General features: G+C 43.4%; 1 protein-coding gene across 1 annotated transcript; it reads right to left on the bottom strand.

Annotated features, from left to right (window-relative positions):
• Nucleotides 1-9,312: 9,312 nt before the first annotated feature.
• Nucleotides 9,313-10,122, bottom strand: LOC118228194 (lymphocyte antigen 75-like). The gene has a single exon (XM_035419532.1). It carries the CDS (start codon nt 10,087-10,089, stop codon nt 9,313-9,315), a length of 777 nt encoding a protein of 258 aa, XP_035275423.1. The 5' UTR covers nt 10,090-10,122.
• Between the last annotated feature and the right edge of the window lie 214 nt (nt 10,123-10,336).

Here is a 10,336-nt window from a genome sequence, read left to right as displayed (position 1 = left end):
AAAAGATGTGTGAATGCTAGCGCACTTTGATAGAGAGGTGCAATTTTCACAACCTCGCCAATGTTTTCGCACGGAAAGAAAGGAATCACTTGAAGGAGACAAATAAAAGGCAATTTAAACTAAAAGTTAAGAGAAGAAAGAAATGCCGTGCTATGTACGTACACTCTTCTTGGGGCCCTATAAATTTGAGTAACAGATGAAGTTGAACTCCTCGTCACAAGGCCTTGCTACTAAAACTTTCTCTTTGACTGACAGGGCTGCGCAGCGGCGTGACTCTTCCGGACACACGGAAGTCCCTGGATATTTCCAGTTTATTGTGGACGCAATGGGCTCTCGATCCACCCAAAACCACCCGCCCATCAGGAAACGCCAGCCTATCCACACAAAGTCAGTCGTGTTTTCTATACCGTTCATGACCTTCTGAGCAGTGTGCAGGGTGAGCAGGCTGGAGAGGTCGGTGTACTTACTCCTGCAGTGAACCAGAGCGTTTTCCCATGCCATCGCCTCCTGCACCAGAGTCAACATTCTGTTATATGCCTTAAAGCAAAATAAGTGTAAGCTGTCAGAACATTTTCTGTTGTGCCAGAGACCTTCCTGCGCGTAAGCACAGTCATGTGTGTCGTCAGAATCTGGCTGACCGCTGTCCCAGTTTTTGAAGTCTGATGGTGTGACTCCTGACCACTTCCACAGTTTATCGAGAAGACTGGGTCGATTCAGACCAATCCATGCTGAGGCTGAAGTACCATCAGGAACAGAGTTTTTAACCCGTTCCACGTCATCCTCGGTCAGCACATGGGAAAGGTCAGTGAACTGTGTTTTGCACCTCTGCGCCCCATCATACCAATTCTTAAGTTCAGTCACATAAAAATGCTCCCTGAGCAGGACTGTGGCCCCTTCACAGAGCCCCGCGATGAAGAGGAAGGTGAAAGCGGTCTCCATGACAACACAAGGCATGGTGCGGTGTCTCTGTCTCTCTGCTCTGCTGGGTCGTTTCTGAGCGTCTGTCTTCCAATGTGGCCCTCTGTGCTGCGTTATATGGACACACTGCAGGCAAATCACAGATCTGCTTCACTACCAAAGTTATTACAGTCATGCGATGCAAAAACCTGACAGTGGATCAAAGGCTGACAAGCAATTTGCAAACAGATGGTTCTGTGCAATTCATTTGAAAGCACAGGATTTGAAGTTTAAAAGGTCATTTGGGACAAATTGCACTTATTTTAGTGTGATTACATATAAATCAAGTAACTAATCTGGTAGTCACTAATTAATTCTCAGTCTGATCTGACATTAATTTCACAATTATTTCTTCTGTCTGCTTTCTGCTTTTCTGCTCTTCCCGAGATCCTGTCCAGAATCTGACAGGATATTTGATCCATGATGACCTGTAGGCCCAGTATGCCCAGCAACCATACCATCCTGTTAGCAGCTGATATGACATTGCTGATGCTACGCAGCATAGGTTTGGTGTTTATTTGGACGGGCGACCTGGGAAACGAATTACGCTGATGAGATGCTAAACCGAGGTTCTGACTCACAACGGCCATTAAAAACCCCACGCTGCTCTTTCGGATTAGAGGCGCTAACCTTGGAGGCGTTTCACAAAGCAGGATTACTGAGTTAGCTGGATAACTGCGCTGAGTAAAACCAGTAACGGATCTGCTTACTTCAATCTGTGTTCCAGATGTGGGGTGGTTCCAAACCCAGAACACAGCTCTTTTTATTTCAGTCCATGTTCCAGATGTGGGAGGGTTCCGACTTTTACTCAGTGCAATTATACGGCTAGCCGAGTAATCCTGCTTTACGATTTTAAATGGGCCTCTGTGCCTTCATGGTGATACCGCATTTTTATATTTCTGAGGGTAGCACTGATGTTCTACCCTCCGCTGCTGTTCCTCACACTGGATAAGAGCATCTGCCTGAGGATTGCAATAAAATGTAAAATGTGAAGTCACTTTGTACATCGCTTTGAGTAAAAGTGCCTGCCAATGTAAATGTAATGCAATGAGGTTACAGCCATGGTGGTAGACATCAGCTTGACCCTCCCTAGCAGCAGCACTTTGTTTAACCTGGAAATTTGCATGTTAAAAAAGAATATGTGGAAAATTACAGGCAGGTGTGCCTGATTTGGGTTTTTCCAGCCTTGGGTTTAAAAGGTCAACTGGCACTTTCGGATTATTGAGCGTTTCCCCTTAAAAAATGTGTACTTAATAAAAAATGGACAATTTGGCTTAAAACTGACAGACTTGCTGCTGACCAGTGCTGGAATTGACCAGATGTTCAGCTCTTTGTTCTAGAGCACAGGGAGACACGCCCTCAAGAAAAAAAAACCTTGATTAACATCCTGAGAGGTCTGTACTGTTGCGTTGTATTACAGCCTGTTTTAAAAAGCACCTGTCTTCCTTTGTGTTTCGACCCCACTACTGAGATGATTCCAGTGCCCTTTTCTTAAACAGAGCTGTGGCACCACGTCTCCGTCTTTAAGGGTGTAGTACCCTTAAAATGCAAATGATTTAGTCTCAGCCTTGACAAGCCACAACTACAGATAAGACAGAGACACGCTCTACTCCAGAGTATTGCCTGGCAGACCATCCATCCATCCATCCATCCATCCACCCATTCTCAAACCGCTTAGTCCAAGTCAGGGCAAAGGGGCCGCCCAGACGTCCCTCTCCTCAGCGACTTCTGCCAACTCATCCCAGTGGATCCCCAAGCGATCCCAGGCCAGCCTTTGGATATAATCCCTCCGGTGTGTCCTAAGTCTACCCCTGGGTCTCCTCCCCGGTGGCCGAGCCCGGAACACCTCCAGAGGGAGGCGCCCAGGAGGCATCCCTATCAGATGCCCAAACCACCTCAACCGACTTCTTTCAATGCAGAGGACCAGCGGCTCCACTTTGAGGTCCTCCCGGATAGCTGAGCTTCTCACCCTATCAAGGAGAGTAAGCCCTGCCACCCTACGAAGAAACCCCATTTCGGCCACTTGTATTCGCGATCTCACTCTTTCGGGCTCTACCTATAGCTCGTGGCCATAGGTGAGAGTAGGGACGAAGATTGACTGGTAAATCGAGAGCTTTGCCTTTTGGCAAAAATGAGAGCACTGTGAGTAATAATACTGAATATTGCAATATGCACGCTAAGGTTACGAGAAGCTAAGAGGCTCTTTGAAACGCAAATTTCCCAAGATGCAAAAAGTATTCCAAAATGCTTTTGTTTTTTTTCCATACTGTATTTAGACAATGGATGGTAAATGGACTGCATTTATATAGCGCTTTACAATTGATGCCTCTCATTCACCAGAGCAGTTAGGGGGTTAGGTGTCTTGCTCAGGGACACTTCGACACGCCCAGGGTGGGGATCGAACCAGCAACCCTCCAACTGCCAGACAACCGCGCTTACCTCCTGAGCTATGTCGCCCCCCAGGAAATTGAAGGAGATTGTCAGGTGCAACAGTAATGAAGAAGGAACATTGCTTTATAAGAATAAAAACACTGTGCATTGTACATTGTACTAGAGAAGAGGTTACTAATAGATTGGAAGGCATATTCAGTACTCAGAATGACTTATTGACATAGAGGATGAAGAAGTTCTGGATAAATTACATAAACTAAAGACAAATATGCTCTGATGGCATACAGCCAAGGGTACTCAAAGAATTAGGCGTGATCATCATTAAACCACTGGCAGGTATTTTAGACTGTCTTTAGAAACTGACAGAGGACTGGAGGCAAGGTAATATAATGCCAATATGCTCTTCTGCATACCTCGGTTGTATCAAGTGGTTATTTGAGTCACTGTTGCCTTTCTATCAGCCCAAACCAGTCTGACCATTCTCTGTAAACCGTAGAGATGGTTGTGCGTGAAAAACACAGTAGATTAGCAATTTCTGAAATACTCAAACCAGCCGGTCTGGCACCAACAACCATGCCTCGTTCAAAGTCACTTAAGTCACCTTTCTTCCCCATTCTGATGCTTGGTTTGGACTTCAGCAGGTCGTCTTGACCATGTCTACATGCCTAAATGCATTTAGTTGCTGCCACGTGATTGGCTGATTAGATATTTGCGTTAACGGGTGCAGTTTGCAGTTGAACGGGTGGACCTAATGAAGTGGCCGGTGAGTGTATAAGAAAGGGGACCGTACTGATTCATCAAAGTACAGGCCTGTCAGTTTAACTGGCATCACATGTAAAATACCGGAGTCTATCATTAGAGACAAGTTGGAAGTGTTTCTTCAAAATAAAAACATCCTGAGGTATAGCCAACATAGGTTTCTCAAGGGAAGGTCATGTCCGACAAACCTTCTGGTGTTCTTTGAAGAAACTACCAGGTGTTTTGATCATAACAAGGCTTTTGATATTATATACTTAGATTTCCAAAAGGTATTTAATAAGGTACCACATGAGAGACTTGGTAGCAAAATGAGGACATTAGGAATCAGAGGGGGTATTTCAGAGTAGATTTGGAACTGTCTACAGCAGGGATCAGCAACTCACGGTCCTCGAGGGCCGAAAACTGCTGGTTTTCCACCCTCCCTTTGCCTGGGAGTCAGGTGTGAAGACAGTCTGGCCAATCAGTAGCACTAATTACCCGGGAGAAAAGAAAACCCGGGCTGGATTTGGATTCGAGGGCCAGAGTTGATGATCCCTGGTCTACAGGGTAGAACCAAGCGGCCAAAACCAGAGTTCGTTTTTGAAGCTCATTTCCTGGTGTTGTAGTTCCTGGTTGCTCACTAGCGCCACTACGGATGGCTCCAGTATAGGTGTTTTCATATCCGGTTTCCATGTAAGTCTACGGTACAAATGCGATCAAAATACAAAGTCAATAATTTTTTCTCACAAGAACAAATAGTCATAATAGGTGTATTTTATTGGTCTTATGACTGTCCATGGGTCGATTTTATGATTTATTGCGTCATTTGGGCACAGTGCCAATATTTGTTCTGGACCAATGAGGTACAGCTTGCGTCACTTCCGGATTACTGCAGAGGACTCAGCTACAGTAGGGGCTACAGTCTATGGTCACTGGAGTGGGCGGTGGCGCTTCTTGGCCTTGCCATTGCGGCTCCGGCTACGGTCCGCCTGTGCTAAGTCTGAAAATGCAGGCATCCGATTTCGTGGTGATTTCATTATGGCGTGTGCTATTTACAGCTGCACTAGACGACCATAAAACAATCCTCCTCTTAAGTTTTTCGGTAGCCGAGTCATTTTTACTATTTCCTTTAGCCTACTTAACCAAATAATTAGTTGGCAGAAAGCGTAATCAGCTTGCTATATTTGGTAGTCCAGTAGTAGCCTGTGCTAAAACAGTTCGCAACTTCGGCTACCAAGCCATTTGACTAGCTAGCTAACCTTAACCGGCAAACATTCAATCTGTCAAACGTGTTTGGCGGCTTGTCAGTCGTGTACATTCCGTAAATGTCTACCTGGGCCATGCTTCACGCATGTGACAAAGCTACTATAATCCCGATTTTGGGATAAACACTTTTTCAGTTTCACGAAGCGAATTAAGAGTTTCAAGGTTCATTTGCTGAATATACAACACACGATGAAATCACACACACAGAATTTAACGAAATTAACCATCTTGGCATTTAGAAAGGAACATGTTTTTAGCATTTAAGAGACCGACAAGCTAGGCATTTAAGACAGTGGTTCTCAGAATCGGTTCTGGGGGCTCCTTGCGTATATTGGCTTTTCTCCATTGGTTTTGACGATTTACAAGAAAAAAATTATAGCCTAATAATAATTAGAAATTCAACGTAGGCTACATTATTTTTGTCTTCATGCACCAGGTGGAAAACTTGCCGTACAAAGTGCGTTGTCATATTTACACGCCTGCAGATCAGTTATTAAAATACTTGGTAGATTTGTTAATCAGCGCTGAGTGTTAATTTTTATTCGGTAGAAAGTGATTTGCGAACGATCGGTCAGCTAGCGTCACCCAGCAAGTGAACACCACAAACGGCGATGGAGTAGCTAGTAGTAGCAGGCTCATTAACTGACTGGCGAAAACCTACGACGATAACTTGCTCGGTTAACAGCAGATCTACCAGACAGTTATACGAAAGTTTGCCTAGTCAAATCACCAGTAGCCTACACATCTCCGATTGATTGACCATCAGTGTAGTCAATGTTCTTCCCCTGTGGTTCATATTGCTAACGCGTGAGCTAACCACGGATAGCCTACCTAGCTCACTGGCAAGCTGATATGCTAGCTAAGCATATTCGTTTTGCTGAGAAACATAAATTGAAGATAACTGAACATAGCCTAATTGTATTTTTAATGTCATACATATAACGTGATTAGCCTACATGACACAGTACAGTCACGGATGGAAATTAAACTCCGTAAACATCTGATAATATATTTTAAAACATAACGGCAGACAGTTAGCTAGCCTCGTTCAGGTTGAGGGGCTTTTCCGCACCGGACTGTCAATCAAATTGTAAAAATCACAAGACCGCTTAACTCTATGGTTTTGGCGCCAAATCGAGAAAATGGCCGCGCCCGCCATTGAGCTTCAAAACGTGTTATAGAGACCCACGGAGAGTCAATGGGTGACGTCACAGTAGCTTTGTCCATATTTTTTACAGTCTCTGGGTAGAACACAAGGAGTAGTAGTAGGGTGTGGTATTCAGTCCACCGGCGAGGCAAATAGTTTTTTTTTGGCTGTGCCGGCTGTTGGAGAGAGCCCACGCACCTGGGTTGCGTTGTCTAATCAGCCCAGGTTCTTACAGGTGTGCTGCGCTCCACAGTTCGGGGCCGAGACCAGGAGCTCACAGCGAGAGCGTGTTTCTTAATTTTGTTTCGTTTTATTTTGGAGTTCGGTTCGAGCAGAAAAGAAAAAGGAAGTGACCCTCAACTGGCATGTTGGAGGAGCTGGGAAGCGGGCCAGCTACGGGCGGCGCACGGGAAAGTGGTCACGCCGTTTTACCTTCTTTTGTCTTTGTTGTTTTAGCTTGTTATTTTCGTTTTTGCCTGGAACCTGTGAGGGGGAAGGGTGAAGGTTTCTGTTTATTTGATTTCAGGTTTGTGTGGGTGCACTCTCTCTCTCTCTCTCTCTCTTTCTCTCTCCCTCCCTCCCTCTCCCTCTCTCTCTCTCTCTCTCTCTGTCTCTCTCTCCGTGTGGCAACCAACGGTGTTCCCCAGCACTGCCGCATATCCCTCCCAGGGGTGTCATGTTGGCATGTGACAGAGGGATATTAGCTGAGCAGGGAACTGTTGGAAATGGAGTCCCTCAAGGATCGGTGCTGGGACCACTGCTCTTCCTCATTCATATCAATGACCTTGACAGGGATGTAGAAAGTACATCAGTCAAATTTGCAGATTATTCAAAATTGGGAGGCCCAGCTAATAGTATGAAATCTACTAAAGTAATTCAAGAAGATTTAAATAAAATCCAGTCGTGGGCAGAAACCAGGCAAACGAAATTCAATATAGTCAAATGTAAAGTTCTGCATGTGGGAAATAAAAACTTTAGGCAGGATGACTTTATGGGAGGAACAAAATTAGAATGTGCTCAATTTGAAAGAAAAAAACTTTGGAGTGATTGTTGATTAAAGCCTTTCAGGTTCTAGGCACTGTGCTGTATCAGTAAGAGAAAGGCCAATAGGATACTGGGATATATAGCTAAAAGTATTGAGTATAGATCCAAGGAAGTTATACTTATTTGCTCTTATACAATACATTTGTTTGACCACACTTGGAGTATTGAGTGCAGTTCTAGGGACCATACTACAAGAAAGATATTGAGACTCTGGAAAAGGTTCAAAGAAGAGCAACCAAATTGATTCCTGGTATGAAATATAAAAGGTATGCGGAAAGACTTAGGATGCTTAATCTCTTCAAGCTTAGCAAAAGGAGACCTGGGGGTTATTTGATTGAGGCTTTTAAATTCACAAAGGGGATCAACAAAGTGACCGACAAGAGATTCTTCAGGTTGAGTTCTGTTAGTAGAACTAGGGCACATAAATGGAAATTAGAATAAATATTTTTTTCATGTAGAGAGTAGTCAATGTAGTAGAGGCAGACATTTTGGAGATTTTCGAGACAAGCCTTAATACGATGTTAGATACTATCTAGACTAAAGGTAATCAGAGTACGAGCTTTACGTAATGCTATGTTATGTTATGTCTTGTTATGTTACTTAATGGTTAACAATAACCTACATAAGAATAGCGACCTGTGATATGTTGACATAAATAAAGGGTTAAAGGTGTTTAGTTAGCAACCGCAGCCTCTCTAATGTATCAGCCTCTCGGTATCAGCTTTGTTGTCATGGAGATATTAACACTTGCGCTCTGCCTTTGAAGGTAACAGGTGAGTACGGTGACCATCATGCAGTAACCATCAGAAAACTGATGTTGTGCAATCGGGTAGGCTAGTTAAGATTTGCAAAACTGCTGTCTTTTCACAGATTTCCCCCCTGTCTGGTTTATTGACCCTCATTTAACCTACAACACAGCCAGCTCTTTGTGTGTTACATAAATGAAAATTTACAGGGAAGACTAAGAAATTGACAGTTTAAAAAAAAAATGTATTTCAAGGAAAAGAAACAAAGCAACCCACATAACAAATGAATAGCATGCCATCAATTATGTTTCCTTGGTGTATAGGAGATTATGAAATTTGAGAACGAGGATAGTATTTACATTATTATGAACAATGGCACATTTCTTAATTCTTTTTTTTTTAAATTTTGGTTCTCACATTAAATGTAACAAAGAAATGTCTCATTGCATTGGTTTTCATAATTATCATCACATATCTGAACAAATCTAAAATACTTTCATTCCGTTGAAAAGTTCTATGTATCTAAATTATTGACTTGGATATGTCTGTGTGTACAGTTGCAAAACAATGCCAACATAAAAATGATTAAAGTGATATAAACAATCATAAATGCATGAATGCTATTACACTATAAATTGAGATATTAAGCATACATGTCTGTATTATTTAGAGATGGAATTATGGAAAACAAGTAAAAAGTTATTTAAACTAAAAGAGAATACAACAGAACAAGGTTTCTATATATTTTTCTCAAAGCATGCCAATGCAGTCAAAAAATAATTCAAACTGATCAAAGAAATATTAATATTCTTTATGCACAAAAAATAGATGTGTGAATGTTAGTGCAATCTAGTGGAGAGATACAGTTTTCATAAACACACCAATGTTGTTGCACTGTAATAAAAAATCATTTGAAGGAGACAAACAATAGGTAATTTAAACTAGAGGTTTACAGTAAAGCTGGCAGACTTGAATCACTAGAGAAGAAATGCTGTGCTAAGTACACACACTCTTCTTAGGGCACTATAACTTCGAGTAGCAGATGAAGTTGAGCTCCTCATCACAAGGCATTGCAACAAAAACTTTCTCTTGAACTGACAGGGCTCCACAGCGGCGTGTAGCGCTCGGACACGCGGAATTCTGTGGATATTTCCAGTTTATCTCGAGCCCGATAGCTTCTCCGTCCACCCAAAACCACTCGCCCATCAGGAAACGCAGGCCTGTCCAAACAAAGTCAGTCGTGGCTACGGTGCTGCTTATAACCTTCTCAGCAGTGTAGTTTGAGGGCAGGCTGGAGAGGTTGGTGTTGTTACTCCTGCAGTAAACCAGAGCGTCTTCCCAGGTCATCTTCTCCTGCACCACGGTTAACTCCCCGTTGCATGGCTTGCAGCAATAGAATGGTATATGATCATCACATCTTTTGTTATACCAGAGACCATCCCTTGCATAAACACAGTCATTCGAGTAGTCAGAACCTGGCTCGCCAGATGCCCATCTGTTGAAGTTTATGTCTAATGCTTTGCCTCCTGACCATCTCCACTGTCTATCGCTGTCTTGCTTCAGACCAATCCAAGCCGAGGTTGTGGCACGACCAGGAACAGAGTTTATAACCCGTTCCACGTCATCCTCGGTCAGCACATTAGAAAGGCCAGTGTACTGCGCTCGGCAGTGCTGCAACGCTTCATACCAATTCTTAAAAACACTCACATAAAAATGCTCCCTGAGCAGGATTGTGGCCCCTTCACACAGCCCCGCGATGAAGAGGAAGGTGAAAGCGGTCTCCGTGACAACACAAGGCATGGTGCAGTGACTCTGTCTCTCTGCTCTGCTGGGTCGTTCAATGTGGCCCTCTGTGCTGCGTTATATGGACACACTGCAGGCAAATCACAGATCTGCTTCACTTCCAAAGTAATCACTGTCATTTCCTGCAAACACCTGGAAGTGGACCAAAAGCTAACAAGTGATTTGCAAACGGATGTTTCTGTGCAATTCATTTGAAAGTACAGGATATTATGTTTAGAAAGTCAGTAGAGGATGCTCTTCCCTC

The sequence above is a fragment of the Anguilla anguilla genome, chromosome 5, assembly GCF_013347855.1.
Source record: "Anguilla anguilla isolate fAngAng1 chromosome 5, fAngAng1.pri, whole genome shotgun sequence".
NCBI lineage: Eukaryota > Metazoa > Chordata > Actinopteri > Anguilliformes > Anguillidae > Anguilla > Anguilla anguilla.
The sequence above is the reverse complement of the archived record's forward strand: the minus strand, read 5'-3'. Positions and strand labels throughout refer to the sequence as shown.